This window comes from Lipotes vexillifer, unplaced genomic scaffold (genome assembly GCF_000442215.2).
Source record: "Lipotes vexillifer unplaced genomic scaffold, Lipotes_vexillifer_v1.1 scaffold668, whole genome shotgun sequence".
In the NCBI taxonomy this organism is placed as follows: Eukaryota; Metazoa; Chordata; class Mammalia; order Artiodactyla; family Lipotidae; genus Lipotes; species Lipotes vexillifer.
This window is the reverse complement of record NW_006785319.1, coordinates 4,329,617-4,348,109: the sequence shown is the minus strand read 5'-3', so window position 1 is coordinate 4,348,109 and position 18,493 is coordinate 4,329,617. Positions and strand designations below refer to the sequence as shown.

General features: G+C 47.9%; 1 protein-coding gene across 1 annotated transcript in view; it reads left to right on the top strand.

Annotated features, from left to right (window-relative positions):
• PALLD (palladin, cytoskeletal associated protein) overlaps nt 1-18,493 on the top strand; it is a 417,875-nt gene that overhangs the window by 147,696 nt on the left and 251,686 nt on the right. Inside the window, exon 2 of the mRNA XM_007457377.1 lies at nt 7,445-7,623. Within this exon, the coding sequence (XP_007457439.1) occupies nt 7,445-7,623 (179 nt within the window). The remainder of the gene's footprint in view (nt 1-7,444; nt 7,624-18,493) is intronic.

Here is an 18,493-nt window from a genome sequence, read left to right as displayed (position 1 = left end):
ATTCATTCTCTTTCCCTTCATTTGAATCAAATAAGCCCTTAAGAGCTACCACTGTTCCCAAACATTGTATCACCTCATCCTGACTGTGAGATTGTATTATACGTTTTTACCATTTTATAGTAACAGATTGGAAGTATGACAGGAAGCTGAAATTTATCAGAGGTACAGAATGGGTATATAGATAGCTGGATTTGATTTTCTGATGTGCTGTCCACTAAATAAATGGCTTCCAGGTATTAGAAATCGGATGAAAAAATGTCCAGGTGCCCTTCAGCGGAATTCTACCCGAGTCAGCTCTGTCTTAGCACAGGACGTGTTTCCACACGGCTGCATCTCAACCAAGGTCTCTTTCCACTCTCACCTTGTAATAAATAGAAGCAGCTTTCAGGATCTGCAGGGAAGTGAAATGTGTTTTCTAGGAGACCAAAGTGAGGACGGCAGTGTGTTCCATTACAGACTTGCGCTTCGGTTGCTGTGTCGCCTGCCACTCCGAGGCACTCGGTTCCACTAGCTGAAGACATTCTGATCTGTTAATGACGTCTGCCTCGGGATGGGGGGTGGCGGAGTGTCACACCCGTGCCGTGCCTTCCCCACACCCGGGCTGCGTTGATTTTGTGTGTTTACGTCGTAGCTTGTCTGAAGCCGCGCTGGCGATAAGAATTTAATGGGGGATAAATTGCAGGTCAAAACTGAATCAACAGCCCTGGCTTTTACCTCCTTTAAAGAACAGTAAGTGTTTCGAGTTCTCTGTCAGGAAGCTGATGGAAACGTTAAGAAATTTAATGAAATAAAGTGACTTCAGCTCATCCGCTACCTCGTGGTGTCCAGACTTCAAACCTTCAGGATTTCTTAGGTCAGATAAGAAGGTGCTGTGTCTTTGATCGGCTACAGAAGAGTGGGGAAGGCCGGTTTCCTCCTCTGATATATGCGTGGAGTTGATGATTTTGAGGTTCACGCTATGCCTTGTAGCTGCACTTAGTTTGAGTAGGTGAGAGCAGGTCAACTTCCCTCTGTGGACATCTTCAGGCAGAAATGACCAGATACGACTTTGAGAGTTAAAAAAAAAACATTAAAAAGAAAACCCCAGCCACCTGAGCACGTGCAGAATGCAAGGCGTATTGCTTTTGAGGCAGTTGAATCCACTCTCACCGCTGCGGCCCCTCCCGCTGCGGAGCACAGGCTCCGGACGCGCAGGCTCAGCGGCCATGGCTCACGGGCCCAGCCGCTCCGCGGCATGTGGGATCTTCCCGGACCGGGGCACTAACCCGCGTCCCCTGCATCGGCAGGCGGACTCTCAACCACTGCGCCACCAGGGAAGCCCCATAGGTGTTACTTTAACGCTTTATCTGTTCCAGCCTGTCTGCACTTGTAAGTTTATTCTTCTCTGATGAGTTCAGTGTATGAAAAAGCAGGTGTTGTCATCATTCAGGTGTGGTGAGGCCGACAGGTCAGGAGGAGCTGCCTCTGAAACGCTTATATTACGCACAGGCCCCAGAGCAGGGAGCTCCCTGCGCCATGGGGTGGGGGAGGACAGGGGGTCCCCAGGGTGGGTCAGGAGGCAGAGCGGAAGGGGAGGGGGGCCTTCACTGTGTCCCTGCAGGAAGGGTTGGTGGGTGGGGCAGGGGGAGACCCCGGGGCTGCTCTGAATGGGGCCATCGGCTCTGGACTCGGGGCTGTCCTGGTTGTCACTGCCTGGCTGTGGGCGATAGAGCAGGTGCACAGTGGCCCGAGTGGGAGGGCCTGCGGGGGTGGGGGATGGGCTCTGGGTTGGTGAGTCTTACTGGAAAGGAGGCTGAAGGTGTCACTTACCGTCTCCAGGAACCCGCAGCCCTGGGAGGGGCCATGTCTCCGGGGTCAGCCAGGCCAGCACGTCAAAGCGTCAGAAACACAGACGGTTCAAGACGTGCCAAGTAGGTGCCTTGTGTGGACGCGGAGCTGGAGCTCACAGCCCTGGGGAGCTGCGTGAGCACGGCCATAAGGCCGGGCCCCGCCGAAGCCTCTGTCCTCGTGGGAGAGAAAGGCAGGGGCAGAGTTCATTCCGTAGAAGGTGAAGGACTCAGTGGGGGTCATGACAAGGTCAGGGACCCGACGTGGGTGCATAGCCTCAGAAACACCGCGATATCCTCGGACCCTTCAAAGAAGCAAAGCCGTTCATGACTTAGACCTTTCATCAAATAATTTCCTCCAGCATTTCTTGAAGTATTTTTCCTGCATTCACTAAATATACAACCTTTTCATTTCACCAAGAACCTCAGAATTATGAAGCTTTATAGTGAGGTCTCCTGCCCTCAGATGAAGAGCCTGGACCGGGAAGGTGAACGGCTTTCTTATGGTCTCTGCCGAACATCCCTGTGAGGCCACTGCGGCTCCAGCCGTGAACCAGACACACGTTTATGTGAACAGTGGCTGGAGCCATGGGCCCTGCCTGGTGCCCCAGGGAGGCCGGCATCTCGATCTCTGCGGCCTCTCCCCTCCCCCAGGCCACACCCTGACAGCCCCCATCCGACAGTGTAGCCCTCGCCCCGCGGCAGGTGGTCCTGGGCCCGGAACGCTCCGACTTTCCCTGACGGTGTCGAAGCCACAGAATGACTCACGTTAAGTCTTAGGCTTTGCTGCCTGATTTGGACAAATTTAGTCTTTTGTCTGTGCTATATTTCTTCTACGTGCTACAGCCTAAGATGCTTGAAAAATGTCGTCCATGGAGCTGGAGAACAAAAAGCATATGAGTGTTTAAAAAGCAAAAGCCAGGTCATCCCTGGGGTTTGTAAGCACCACCCACGTCACCACGTGTCATGTTGGTGTCACGAGGCACCCATCCCCAAGACCAGATAGGTGTGTTAGCCTGTGGCCAGAGTGCATTTGTACCTGAACCTTTTTGCCCGTGTTCAGTGTAGTTCAAGTACTTTATTGTGCTTACCGATCGTGTTCTTCCGGCTTACACTTATTATCATTGCTCAGGTTATAATCGGTCTTTTTTTTTTTGGTCTGTAACATGCGGCTTGCGGGATCTCAGGTCCCCAACCAGGGAGTCGAACCTGGGGCATGGCAGTGAAAGCACCGAGTCCTAACCACTGGACCACCAGGGAAGTCCCAGATTATAATTGGTCTTAATTCACTTTTTAAAAACTGCAGGCTCTATGGGATGAATGTGCCAGAAAAGCATCTTGCAACATACACACAGGATGTTAGGAGATGCAAAATGAGAGAGAGTCGCGTGGCCAAGTAAGATGAATGAATGCTAGATTAAACAACATTAAACTAATTTGTTTTCTGCAGGACTTCTCAGGGCCTTTAATAAGAAAATCTTAATTACATGAAGGAGCAATATGTACATATACATCTACGTAATAGGTAGCATCTTCCAAATCTGTTAGGCCACAGAACCTTCACCATTTGTTTTTTTCTTGGGCAGCATATTCTAAAGTAACAAGTGGCAGGTAGTAAGTATTTTTAAAGCACCAACTAGGTGCAGAGTACACTATGGATCAATGAAAGAGAGTCCATTTCCTGGATGAGGAAGTAAGGCCTAAATGCATTAGGCCTCAAATAATGATATAAAGAAACACCACGGAGGATAGGAAGTGACACAGTATCAATTGTCATGTGAGTAAGGCTGCAATTTTTTGAGTGTAGAGGAGAGGGAAACAAACAGAACACATTTTTGCAGATACGGAACACATACAGGACGGTTTCTCTGCTCAAGAAGTGCTGCAGAGGCCCCGCGATGCAGGCTGGCCTGGCCCACGTGTCACAGACCGGAGCTTCGTCCCCCTCACGTGAATGTGAGCCACTGGGGTCTGAACCGACTCAGTGGGCTTGGGATGCTGGTCGAGATTCTGCGTTTCTTCTACTTTTTTAAATTTTTAATTTTTTTCTTGAAGTCTAGTACTCAATTGTTCCAACATCATTTGATTTTATTTTTGTTTTTTTATTTTATTTTTTATTGACGTAAAGTGATTTACAATGTTGTGTTAATTTCTACTGTACAACAAAGTAATTCAGTTATACATATATATTCTTTTTTAAAGTATTCTTTTCCATTATGGTTTATCATAGGATATTGAATATAGTTCCCTGTGCTATACAGTAGGACCTTGTTGTTTATCCATTCTATATATAAAAGCTTATATCTGCCAACCGCAAACTCCCAATCCATCCCTCCGCTACCCCCTCCCCCTTGGCAGCCGCCAGTCTGTTCTCTATGTCTGTGAGTCAGTTTCTGTTTCATAGACAGGTTCATTTGTGTCATATTTTAGATTCTACATATAAATGATATCATAGGATATTTGTCTTTCTCTGTCTGACTTACTTCAGTTACTGTGATCATCTCCAGGTCCTTCCATGTTACGGCACATGGTATTATTTCTTTTCTTTTCTTTTCTTTTTTTTTGCGGTACGCGGGCCTCTCACTGTTGCGGCCTCTCCCGTTGCGGGGCACAGGCTCCGGACGCGCAGGCTCAGCGGCCATGGCTCACGGGCGCAGCCGCTCCACGGCATGTGGGATCTTCCCGGACCGGGGCACGAACCCGCGTCCCCTGCATCGGCAGGCGGACTCTCAACCACTGCGCCACCAGGGAAGCCCTATTTCATTCCTTTTTATGGCTGAGTAATATTCCATTGCATATATGTGCCCCATCCTCTTTATCCATTCCTCTGTTGATGGACATTTAGGTTGTTTTCATGTCCTGGCTATTGTAAACAATGCTGCAGTGAACATTGGGGTGCATGACTCTTTTTGAATTATGGTTTTCTCAGGGTATACGCCCAGGAGTGGGATTGCTGGATCATATGGTAGTTCTATTTTTAGTTTTCTGCGAGACCTCCAGAGATTCTGCATTTCTAACAAGCTCCTAAATGGTGCCGATGCCACTGGTCCAAGGACCACACTTTTCCTGTAAAATCCAGATAATAACTGTTGCAGGATTTGTGGGCCGTGCAGTCTGTCCCAACAACCCAGCTGTTGCTGCAGCACAAAGGTGGCCACAGACGCTATGTTAGTTCAAGGGCACGGTTGTGATCCCCCAAGACTTTATTTATAGACTCTGAAATCTGACCTTTATATAATTTCCACGTGTCACAAAATACTCTTCTTCTGATTTTTTTCCTAAACCTTTAAAAACATGGAAACCATTGCTTGGCTCACGGGCCTCAGGAAAGCAGGCGGTGGCCTGCAGGCTGTGTGCACTGCCTGAGGTCAGGGTGTCACAGCCCTGGGGTGGCCGGCAGGGGTGTCCCAAGGAGCTTATCTAACCAAGGCAATTAATCGTCCTCTCTTTTAAACCTTAATTGCATTTTTTCATGCTTCATTTTCCCTCTGACAGTTGGTTCTTATCTTTTTATGGCAGGGTAACTCACCCTACATAACGTACAGACACCTAGACTCTGGCCGGTTCCAGAGTCCACCAGGCTCTACTCTTCCAGGCCTCTGGTACCTGACGTGGTGCCGTCCACGTGGAAGATGCCCAGCAAGCGTGTGCTCAGTAGAGCTGAATCTGTTGAAGGCACCTTTCGCTTGCTTGTGAGGAGAGCAGCTCCAGGGTGGGATGAGCACAGAGGGTGAGGGGAGAATTGCAGGGAGCAGAGAGGAAGCAGGTCATACGTGAGGGCTGCACAGGAAACGAGAACTCCACGCAGATATTTGACAGAAACAGGATTCATATAGGAACGTGATAGAAAAGAAAATCTGGGCCAAGTTATAGGAAAGCAGACAATAAAGATCTAAAGTTTAGGGAATGATTCATGTAGGGAAGAGTGTCGAGTGCTTTCACCTGCCACAGGATAAAGAATCCATAGCTTGCCAGGGATGAAGAGATCAGTTAAAAGACTTCAGGTCAAGTAACACTGGAGCCATAGACAGTTCTCCGGGCGGGGGGGCGGGGTGAGGATCTGGCCTGTGATTGTGGAAAGAGCAGAGAAGGAGGGACTAGAAAATGGTTCTCGGCCAGAATGTTCTCCAAGACTTTACGAAAACAAAGGAAATCACACACTACTCAGAATCATGAAATACTGCCCTTCTCAACTGCCTCAAAAGCAATATACCTTGCATTGCATTAGATGCTCAGTTGGCTGTTTCTTTTATGTTTTTTTTTGTTTTTTTTGCGGTACGCGGGCCTCTCACTGCTGTGGCCTCTCCTGTTGCGGAGCACAGGCTCCGGACGCGCAGGCTCAGCGGCCACGGCTCACGGGCCCAGCCGCTCCGCGGCACGTGGGATCCTCCCGGACCGGGGCATGAACCCATGTCCCCTGCATCGGCAGGCGGACTCTCAACCACTGCGCCACCAGGGAAGCCCTTTATATGGTTTTTAATTCCCGAAGTCATGGCTGTTCTTTTCCAAATATCCCATACTTATTTTTTTTAATATAGTTTCTGGAGTTAATATGCTAAGTATTAGCAAACTGGCTTGTTTTATTAACTTTCAGACTAAGTATAGACAGAAGCCTATATTATACTATCTAAATGCAGAAAAGGTTAGTTTTCACTGACATGAAAAGGATGCCAAGTCCAAAGGATTTTATAGAGGATCAGACTGAGGGAAAATCTCTCAGTGCTGATGATTAAGAGCTAAATGGACAATTCTGTCCCAGAGACTTCAGTCCTTTTAGTTGTCAAGTGGCACGTTCCTTCGTATTTCTTTAAAACTAAATCACATTTGTGGGGAGGAGGGTTAGGGCAGCTTTGTGTTTTTTTGTAAAAATCCTGTTGAGAGTCTGAGGTGCTCAGGGAATAAAGGAAAGGGTGTGAGGGGGAACCCGCATAGAAACAGTCTAGCCACCTGCCACCTCCCATACCAAGGGCCTGGTCGATGGGAAGGGGTGAGACCAGCAAGAATGAATTACAGAGCACTGCTGCCCCTGCCCGCATCATGGGGGCCGGGCACGCTGCTGGAAGGTTCTCTAAATATCAGAAATGTGGAAGGCGTTAACTCTGTTCCTGCCCAGCTGACCATGTCAACAGGAACATTGCTGCCCGGGGTCTGTAACATGACAATGTCTCCCTTGATACTGTACATTAAGTATTTTGAGCACAATGTTTATATTACTTTCATATTTTTCTTTAGCGAAGAACAATAGATAAAATTGTAATAGACTTGAGAGGCACTGGTGATAAAACATTTTTGTAAGACACTTGGAACTTGGGTTCCTTTCATTTTGTAACTGAAATGGTCTTTCCCAGTGTGATGATGCCCCTTATTTCCAGGTTGAAGAAATGTACAAGGTGCGTTACAAAGAAAACCCATGGGAATTGTCTAGCCATGCATTTCATGGTCTCACATGTAATAGCATTTAGTAAGGTCAGTAACACGGACACAGGTCTTTTTTTTTTTTTTTTATCAGACAGTCATCTCGTTACACAGCATCTCGCCTTTCACTTCTGCTTTATTATTTTAAACGTCCCCTTTTCCTTTTTCTCCCTCCTGTCCTGCGACTTCCGTTTGGCCAGCAGATGGTTCTGTGAGGGGATCGAGCTGCACGACAGTCCCGACATCCAGATCCGCTGGGACGGGGGCGACCTGCACACGCTGGTCATAGCCGAGGCCTTTGAGGACGACACAGGGCGTTACACCTGCCTGGCTGCGAACCCCGGTGGCTCTGACACCACATCTGCCGAGGTGTTCATTGAAGGTACCCAGGGATGTGGGGTGGGGGCGTGGGGTGCCGAGTGGGCAGGCACCCATTGCTTCTCGTGAACGTGATTTTCCAACGTTGTGAGTCAAACCTCATTTGTCCTCCAGGACAGGTAAATCGAGTGGCTCTGACACTTGGGTGTACGTCTATGTCGACAATGTCTGATGTCATCATTTGTTCCTTTTCATTTAAAACATTTCAGCTACGTGAATTTATTTAGAATACTAAGTGTCCAACTTATTTCTGGTCCACGAAGAATGTGGACATGTTAAAATACTAGAAATACTAGACCTATCAACCAAAGGTAAACTCTCAAAGACTTAGGAGATCATTCACAGGGATAGTAAGCGGTTGAATATTTTTAAATGTTCTCATTTTTATTAAATTCTAGAACTTTTCCTTTTTTGTTAGGATGCTGCTATTTCTGCTAAGTGTACCATGAACTTGCAATTACTAGGTGAAAAAATTTCCAGAATCAGTGTTGCATTAAAGAAGGGTGGGCAGAGAGTAGAATATCTCTGTTGTTCTAACAATTCATTTTTGACGAGACTCAGCCTATAGGGAATTAGAAAACGTGCTATCAAAGTATATAGTTTACATCACTGATACATTTTTATCAGTATCAATCACTTAAGTTGGAAGTGGCTTAAACACCAGTGTTCTGTGTCCCTAAAGCCATAAATTGGTAAGTAGCCTTGTAATTGCTTGCATTTAAAAATAATAGTTGGAACACAGAAAATTGAAATCCTCGAGGTCTCCAGTACCTTAATCTTCATCTTTTTACTAATTTTTTTTTACTCTTTAATAGCACTAAATTTCTTTGTTTTTTAAAGTAGAAGAAAGCAAGATGTGAACCATTATTTATAGCCCTTGTAAGAGCTGGTAACAAAAAAAATAGTTTTAGAAGTAACTGTTACTGCCAACTAAAACTATGTGCCTTTACTTTTAATAAAAGGGTCCCCTGCATTGTCTTTGAAAGCGTCTTTGAGCTCCTTCGGGGACCTTGTCCTGCTAATAAGAGCAAACCTTCTGTATTAACAATAAGTGATGCTACATGGCACTTACATGTACACACACGTGCAGACATGGTCATTTAAACCTCACCATGAACCTGTGAGGTGTTATCAGGGTCCCCTTTTACACATGGGTAAACTGAGCCTGGGGAGGTGAAAGGGACCTGTCCAAAGTCACTCCAGGATTTGGACCCAGTCCATCTTGCTCCAGGGCCCATATCCTATTCGCTATGTCACATGTATCTCAAAGTGCTAAATGAACAGGAAAAGAATGGCCAAAAGATTTTTAGCATTTAATAAGCGAGCAGTGAGTATCAGTCATGGGCTGGCTGTGGAGCAAACTTCTTGAAGCATTTTAGAATACAGAGGAGGAAGGTTAAAGTTACATTAAAAAACAAAACCCGTTTGCTAATGATGGTCAGGTTTGTCTTCCAAAACCAAGTTCAGCTAGAGCTGCTTAAAATTAAATGCTTTATTTGCTTTCAGGATTGCTAGAAATGGGTACTTCAGTGTGGGTTGCTTCTGTACTACAGACATTAAATCACGTCAGTTTTACGGACTAGTCTACCAACACGATTCAGCCACGTTAATTAAGGCCTTGCTCTGTGTCAGACAGTGTGGGTGCAGATATGATGGGGATGGGCCCTGCTATCAAGGAGTTCCCAATCTAACAGCAGAGATGGACACATTTTTTAAAAAAGAATATAAAGTAAGTGATGTTATAAGTGATATAACAGAGATATCTAAAGTGTTATAAGGATACAAATGAACTTAAAAGATTAACTGCAAGGTATATAAGACACACTAACTTTCATAAAATAAGAGGAACTATTTCTCTGCCTTGGAAACCACTTCAGGATCTGACTCTGGCGGTCCAAAACATGCATGCCATGGTCTTTAACTTTATTTCATTAAATTGAGCTCTGCCACGTAGAAGCCCCTGCAGTGCAGTCCTCTCCTGCCTTTGGGGTCTCTGCATGAGCTACTTAATGTGGGAAAAGCACCCCCAGTTCTACCTACCACGCGTGGTCCACGCCCAGGGCTCCACAGAGGTGGCGGGTGTTCCCAGTGTCCCTTTTTGCACCTGAGGACCCTGCACTGGCTTAGACGGCCCACCAGCTGCGGGTCTGGCTTCAGATCTTTGTGCTGAGGAGAGGAGGGGTCTGGGCAGAGCCGGAATAAAGAGCCCCTAAGCATCAGCCTCCTAAGCCTCCTGGAAAGTGCGTTAGGAAACTGGCTCGTCGTCCCCGTGAAATATGGGTGGTAACTTTTTTAAAGCCTGATTTTGGTGTATTTTTATCCCTAAGAACAATTACATGAAATGGAAGAGAATTTCACATAAGTTCTCCGGCTCCTATTATGCCTGAAAGGAAGAAGTGTTTATGTTTTCCTTACTGCAGCACTAAATTAGATTCAGGAATATCTCTGTGGTCCCTAAACCACATTGCTGTTGCTATGTCAGCCTGCAGTATGGGGGTGGAGGTGGGTACCAGAGGGTAGGAAGTTTTCTATAGTTTTAAAAACCTTGAGGAAACCTTCCCTAAAAGTTTAACAACCTACTAGTTGGAAACTGTCTAAATTTCACTGCCTTGTGCAGCAACTTTTAGAATGATAACGAGGAAATTTCAGTTTAAGAACAGTAACTAAGGGGCTTCCCTGGTGGTGCAGTGGTTAAGAATCTGCCTGCCAATGCAGGGGACACAGGTTCGAGCCCTGGGCTGGGAAGATCCCACACGCCGCAGAGCAACTGAGCCCGTGCACCAGAACTGCTGAGCCTGCGCTCAAGAGCCCGTGAGCCACAACTACTGAGCCTGCACTCTAGAGCCCGAGAGCCACAACTTCTGAGCCTGCGTGCCACAACTACTGAGCCTGCTCTCTAGAGCCCACGTGCCACAACTACTGAGCCTGCACTCTAGAGCCCGAGAGCCACAACTTTTGAGCCCACATGCCACAACTACTGAGCCTGTGCTCTAGAGCCCGTGAGCCACAACTACTGAGCCTTCACTCTAGAGCCCGAGAGCCACAACTGCTCAGCCCACATGCCACAACTCCTGAAGCCCATGCGTCTAGAGCCCGTGCTCCGTAACAAGAGAAGTCACTGCAATGAGAAGCCCAGCACCGCAACGAAGAGTAGCCCCCGCTCGCCGCAACTAGAGAAAGCCCGCGTGCAGCAACAAAGACCCAAGGCAGTCAAAAATAAATAAATTAAATAAATTTAAAAAAAAACAACCAAAACCAGGAACTAACTTTTATCTCCTAGTTTTAACTAGGAACCGAGCCCTGGTCTTCATTTTCACCTGGATTATCTCATTTAATCCTTACAAAAATCACCCCATTCTGTGGCTTAGGAAACGGCAGCTTAGGGAGACTTGTAGGGCCCCAGACCTCACACACACACTCACACTCCCCTAAGCTTCAAGGACTAAACCCAGTCAGTGTGACCCCTTAAGTCTGAATAGCCACAGGGGAAAATGCAGGTGAACCTTGGGTCTTCGGGCAGCAGGGTCGTCATCTGCACCCAGTAACAGGCCTGGGATGTGTGCCTGGAACATCTCAGGACACCACTGAGCTTTTGGTCATTGGTCACGTGTTCACTGAAGGTCCCCTGGAAGGCAGGCGCTGGGCCAGGCACTGGGTGGGGACACTTGGCAGGACAGGCAGGCCTCGGTCCTCGCTGTGCTGACACTCCAGGAAAGGAGGGACGGGCCCCCCTCATAAATAACCCCAGCCCCAGCCAACAGGTGCTGGGAAGAGAAGAAAGGTGGGTGAGGGTAGGGGGAGGAGGGCCTCTCTGAGGAGGTGACATCCGACCTCAGTCTGGGCTCTGAGAGGAAGCGATGGGGAGGCCAATGGGGCAAGTGCTGCAGACAGAAGTAGGGGCGAGGCTTGGCAGGAGGGGCGGGTGTGCCCAGGAGTGCGGAGGGTGGCCTCTGGGCGGCAGGCAGCTCACGCGGGTTGTGGCGCCGTGTGGTCACTGTTAGCCGGCCGGCCTTTATTCTACCGAAAATCGCCACTTGCGGAGCGTTTAAACTGAAAAGTCAGATTATCTGATTTCCATTTTTAAACTGAAGTTTGGCTTGTAATCGGGAGCCCGGTGAGAAGCGTGCCGTGGCAGGACCGGACGGAGATGGCGGGGCTGCAGGAGCACGCCGTGTAGACGGGGGCAGAGACAGGCAGACTGCAAAGCCACATGGCGCGTTAGGTGTGGGCTGAGGGGCCAGGGGAACGAGCAGACCCCGTGGATTTCGCCTCCACCGTTGGGGGTCTCTGAGGGGGGGGCGAGGAGTGGGCTGGGGCCCAGAGGGGCGTAGGTGATCCGTTTGCACAGCCGCGTTTGGACGGCCGAGTGGACACAGGTGTGGGCAGGTGTCCATGCGGGTGCAGTGAGCACCCAGGGCGAGGACGTGCACTTGGAGCTTCAGGATGTAGGTGGTAACCGAAGACACGGGACCGGGCGGGACCGCGTCTGAGCCTGGGCGACCGTCCCCACGTGAAGATGCTTCGGGAGGAGGTGCCGGCGTAGGAGCGTGAGAGGAGGGCCCTGGGGCGGGGAGGCTGGGGGGCGGGTCGGTGTTTGAGGGGGGAGGGCTGTGCAACTCGGGCCCCCAGCTGCTGGAGGCCAGCGCTGAGGAAAAGGAGGGGCAGGTGTGGATGCTGTGGGGGATGTTAGTAAGAGGGGCTCGGAGAGCCTGGAGGGACCAAACGCCGCGCATCTGCAGGACCCGGAAGGATGCACGGGAACGCGTAGTGGGGCGCCAGGGAGGTTCTGCCCAAGCACCGGCAGAGCCAGGGGCCGGTATCTGGATGGGAGCTCCGGGTAAGGATGCTTAGTGAGCCTGTTTGCCTGTGGGTTTTCGTAGCAGGATTTCTAGAGTATATTTCCATGCTGATGAAAACGGTCCAAGCGAGAAAACGCGGATCCTGCAGCGGGGTGGGGGGAGTGTGAGGTGCCAGGGAGCCAATTCCTGGAAAAAGAGAAGGAAGCGGCCTCCGCCCACAGTGTGCAGGCGGCGAAGAGCCGCTCTCGACAGTTGCACAGTAGAAATGGGACGGGTGAGCACAGACACGTGAACTAAACGTGGACACCCCACGCTTGCATCCCTGCCGCCCCTCCTGACCCTGTCGTGGCCGGCACAGATCTTTACAGGTCGGGGAGCACCGAAGGGGGCAGGAGGGGGGTTCCCAAGTGTGCGATGAGGAAGCTGGGTTACACCCAACCCTGACCCCGTGGCCAGGGAGTTGAGCTGGTTGGGGGCGGACGGGACGGCGGGGAAGGGCAGGAATTCTGAGCGTGGCGCACGCCGGCAGACCCTGTGTGATGTTTATTTGTAGGTTCTCCAAGCTTGTCACAATCAGATAAGACGTGTGCCCCTTTTAAGTGACATTTCAAAGTGTGTGGAAACGTTATACAAGGAACGGTCCCTGTGGCTGCAGCAGGACAAAGCCTCTCTGAGCGAAAGTTTCCTTCTGCTGGATCTGGAAGACTTGCTGTGAGAAGCTGACGGAGTCTAAGCTCAGCTTTGCCCATTCTCCACAGTATTCATTTTTAAATATCTTTCCTGGTATTTTCTGGCTAGCCCGGCTCCCAGCTCCAAGACCCAGAACAGCGATTGGATGGCTCTTTGCTTCAGTTTCTCCATCTCTGCCTGGAGAAATTGATGTTCTCGTAAGAAATGAGTGAGGTAATCCCCTAGAGGGGGACTGACACACAGTGTGAGCTATTGTTGCTGTTATAGAAATAGCACATTTTCATTTAAAAAAATCTAAAACATGGAAATAAAGATATAAAAGTCATGTGTAATCCCACCACCCTGTGTCCGCCACTCTTAACAATTTTTATTGTTCAATCTTTTATCTAAGTGTGTATATTATATTCTACATACTCTTCGGTATGTATTTTTTAATTTAATCCGTCACAAACATCTGTGCCTGTCATTGCAGTTCTTTAAAACTCATTTTAATGCTTTTATAGTCATTCATCATTTATAAATTTTTAAATCATTGGCATTGCTTCAATTACTCTTATCTGAGACAGCAAATGATTGTTTCTGGTAATTATAGTAACTGAGAAAGGAGAGGGGAAAAAATGAGTAGTGTGAGTGGGGAGCAGAGTGTATTTACACCTTAATTTTGAAAAGCAAACATGGACCAAATGATGAACTAACTCCATGGCTGGATTCACTAAAGTCACTCAGGGACTTAAAATGTAAATATAAAGAAAGAAAGATAAATAGATAGTTTTTTTTAATTGTTAATACCTGCTTTTAGGAAGAATTCCTATTTTCTGAAGTTGAAGCTGTATTGTTTGCTTCCACTCAGAAATACAGCTTTTTCTGTATTACTAAGGAAGATATTAGATTGACAAAAATAAAAATAATTAAAACATGGTGTTTCCATGAATATGGGGGAAATGGGCATTTTGACATACAGTCGTCCCTCAGTATCCGCAAGGGGATAGGTTTCAGGACCCCCCAGGGATACCAAAATCCAAGGATGCTCAAGTCCCTTATCTAAAACGGTAGAGTATTAGCATATAACCTACATAAACTTTAAATCATCTCTACATTACTTATAATACCTAATGTAATGCTATGTAAATAGTTACTGGTGGGCAGCAGAGGCAAGTTTGCTTTGGGGAACTTTCTGGAATTTTATGTATATATATTTTTTGACCTGCGGTCGGTTGAATCCACAGATGCAGAACCCGTGGATATAGAGAGCCGACTGTATCTGTATTTTACACACCTTTCTGGGGAGATGTTTAACATGGAGATAAATATATGTTGATAGTAGAATGAAACAAATTCTGGTAAATCGCCACAAATGTATTTGAAGCAGCCATTAGAAAACTATAAAGCACGTTTATTAACGTGGAAAGGCACTTCACAATGTATTGAGTGGGGAAAAAACAGAAATTGAACAGTATTACATCATAATATTATGTTCATTATACATGTGCACAGGGGTAAACCTCAGCAGGATACGGTCCAGCGTGTCTGGGTGGTGGTATTCCGAATGATTTTTTTCTTTAATTTTTGCTATTGTGCATTTTCTGGGTCTCTTCCTACAAGGAAGTATTACACGGGGTAGGTTTTTAAAATGGTTCGGGAGCACCTTTTAAAGGCAAAATGGGAGGCTCATGGTTGTGACTTTCCCGCGTGCTCTCCATCACTAGAGCAGCTCAGGGACCACCAGCATTGATTCCCCACTGTGTGGAGAACAGTGTAGACACAGGTGACCTGTAGGCAGGTGAACAGTCGATGAGCAGATGGGCAGGGGGTGACCACAGGCGCTGGGGCCCTGCCCCTTTTAGATGGGATTTGAGAAACAGACACGGATGAATGTCCCCCTGAGCCAGGGGTGTTCTCCCCTGCCCAGTAGGTGCAGAGCTGAGGACCGAGGGGTGGGGACAGAAGGGGAGTGAGGGGGGAATCTCCCTGGGGGAAAGGGGCCTGCAGAGCTCTGTCCCCACCCCAGGTGGGAGGTGACATTGAGATCCCAGCAGGCTTGGTCAGGTGTGCAAAAACCAGCAAGTGCATCCTTATCCAGTGGATGTGAACCTCTCTGGTCCTTGTTTCCCGGCAAGTCAGTGAGGAAAAAGCCACAAAAAAGAGTGAAAGCAATAATGGCTTTTTAATCATCAGAGGGGATTTTTCCAATGATCTGAACGTTGGGAATCAGATGAAAAATAGCGATTCCTCTCCCCGGCTTCTGGCCGCTGAGTGTCTCTGGTGCCGTCCTTGGGGCCTGCCTGCTCCCGAGGGCTCTCCGGGGTCTGGGGGGCTGCCCGCCCTCAGGCCACAGTGACCTGCTGACCCCCAGCCTGCTGGGGTGCCAGCGTTTCTCCTTGTCTGTCACCTGATTTTGCTGCTTTGCTGTTTGTCTTGCTCGGTTTCCCTAGTTCCTCCTGCACAGGTAGTTTGCCCCTCGACCACGCTTGTGCCCAGACACCAAGTCCAGCCGCGCTGGCCGGTGTGCAAACCCACCGTGTCCCTGGCCTCCCCCACCCCCCCCAAACCCGCAGCTGCTTGCTCATCCCCCAGCTCACCCCACGTCACTCATCCCAGCAGAGTCACAGGTCTGCCCTGAGCACCGGAGACGGCGGCTGGGGGCGGGGATGCGTGGTCTGGGGGAGCCGGGGCCTCAAGTTCAGACCCTGTGCCACTGCCGTGCAGTCCCGTGGCCTCACGCAGCCCCTTCCCCTCCCTGGTTCCTCCGGTCTCTGGTCTGTAGTTGGACGCAGCTTCCCCTCTTAGGGAGGCTCATCATCGTAATGACCAAACGCCGACCCAGCTGATGGCCAGGCACATGGCACTACACAGAATGGGTGCACCCTTCCTGGCCACACCTCAGTCCAGTCCTCAGAGGTGTGATGTCCTGCGTGGCTGAGCAGCTCCGAAGAGGCAGCACAGAACATGTCTGGGCCAGTTGGAAAGGACAGAAATCAAGGAGGGACTATGTAGGCGCTTCCCACGAGAGCAGATGATGTAATTAAAGGTTCAGACGTGGGGAGAGGCCAGGAGGGGGAGCTCTCTGCTCCTCTGATCTTTATCCGGAGCCCCTCTTGGCAGAGGCTCCCTTGCACCCTGCATTCCCATCCCTCCCCGGACCCCCAGCTTTATGCCGTCACATTTCACTAACCACCACGTCATGCGTTTATTTGTCTGCGTCTGTGTCTGCATAGAATGGAAGCTCCCCAAGGGCAGGGAGGGGTGTGCTCTTCACTCCAGCATCCTCGTTACACAGCCGGGTGTGCACAAGACTAGTGGAAATAGCAGGCTTTTAATTTACTGAGCAGAACTCATGGGTCATCTAAGTTTATTATTTTGTTTTAAACAGGAAAGGTGTGTTACAGGAAAATTAACCTGACATAGATGAAGACAAATTTGAGAGAGGGAGTTGGGAGGACAGGGTGGTCTGTGTGTTGTGATGGTCCAGGACTGGGGATTGCTGTAGAAATAAATAGGAAGGACCACAAACACCCTGCGGTCACCTAAGCAGGGCTTTTACAAAGCAGTCATAGCAGGAAAGCCATGGTAGAGAACAGTCACGGGAGGGAGCACGAGGCACTCTTGCAAGAGAATTAGGTAAACATGTACATTCTCAATGTATCAACAGGCAAATAGAACCAACTACAAAGAGCACAAGTATACAGCAGCAACTAACACAACAATGTAAAGCAATTATACTCCAGTAAAGATGTTAAAAAAAAAAGCACATGTAGTGTGATTGCATTTGTACAAATACATGCACAAATATACAGCCATCCCCCCTCATCCGAGGTTTCACTTTCCGTAGTTTGTTACCACGGTCAACTGTGATCCAAAAATATTTTATGGAAAATTCCAGAAATAAATGGTCAGTTTTCAATTTTGCCATCTGAGCAGTGTGATGAAATCGCTTGCCTCAGCTTCGACCGCCAGGATTTGAGTCATCCCTTTGTTCAGCGTGTGCTGCCTGTTAGTCACCTAGGTTGTCACGCTGACTGTCCCAGCGCTCGTGTTCACTGACCCTGATTTTATTGATACTAAAAATGGCCCCAAAGCACCAGAGGAGTGATACAGGCAGTTTGGACGTGCCAGAGAAGCCATGCAGTGCTTCAAGTGAAAGGTGAAAGATTAGGAAAGAAAAGAAAAAAAAAGTATGCTAAGGTTGCTAAGATATACGGCAAGAACAAATCTTTTGTCCGACAGGTCGCAAAGAAGAAAAAAGAAATCCATGTTAGTTTTGCTGTCGTGCCTCAAACCCTAAAAGTTACAGCCACAGTGCATCAGTGCTTAGTTAAGATAGAAAAGGCATCAAATTTGTACAGTAAGATATTTTGAGAGAGAGACCACATTCATATAACTTTATTATCATTTTTATAATCGTAACTATATTGTTATACTTGTTCTATTTTGTCATTAGTTATTGTTGTTAAACTCTTACTGTGCCTAAATTACAAATTAAACTTTATCTTAGGTGTGTGTATTTAGGAAAAATAGTACTAACAGGATTTGGTGCTATCAGTGGTTTTGGGGTCTTGGGATGTTGTCTCCCTTGAATAAGGGGAGGCCACTGTATGTTTGTTAATACATTCAATTTATCTGAAAAATACAAGCCAGACTGTTAGCGTGTGCAGAATGGCACCAGGGAAGGGACTTACTGGTCTTCAGTATTATATCACACAATTCTGTGCTACTTGGTTACGTTTCTATAAGCGTGTATTATTTTACATTAAGATATTTTAAATAGATAATTTAAATAACTCGAGTTAAGTATGTCTCATAAAAGAAGTATCAAGTATGTACTTCTGGGGCTTCCCTGGTGACGCAGTGGTTAAGAATCCGCCTGCCAATGCAGGGGACATGGGTTCAAGCCCTGGTCCTGGAAGATCCCACATGCCGTGGAGCAACTAAGCCCGTGAGCCACAACTACTGAGCCCGCACACCTAGAGCCCGCGCTCCGCAACAAGAGAAGCTACTGCGATGAGAAGCCCACACACCACAACGAAGAGTAGCCCCCGCTCGCTACAACTAGAGAAAGCCTGCGCGCAGCAATGAAGACCCAATGCAGCCAAAAATAAATTTAAAAAAAGAATGTACTTCGAACCATCACAGTTATTTTAAGTATTACCTAAAATCTCTTGTCACAAAATACGTGAGCATTAAAATGTAAGGACAGTTTGCATTTTGGCCTAAAAATCCAACAAGGTGACCCATAATTTAAACACAATAACGAAGCAGATGAATTTGGGAAGGAATGATCCAAAATTAGAAACCCTCCTATTGAAGAATGAAGCCATATCAGAGTCAGAAAGCATCTCCTAATTAATGAGAAATGAAGGTATTGATAATCCACACCATGTAATCTTC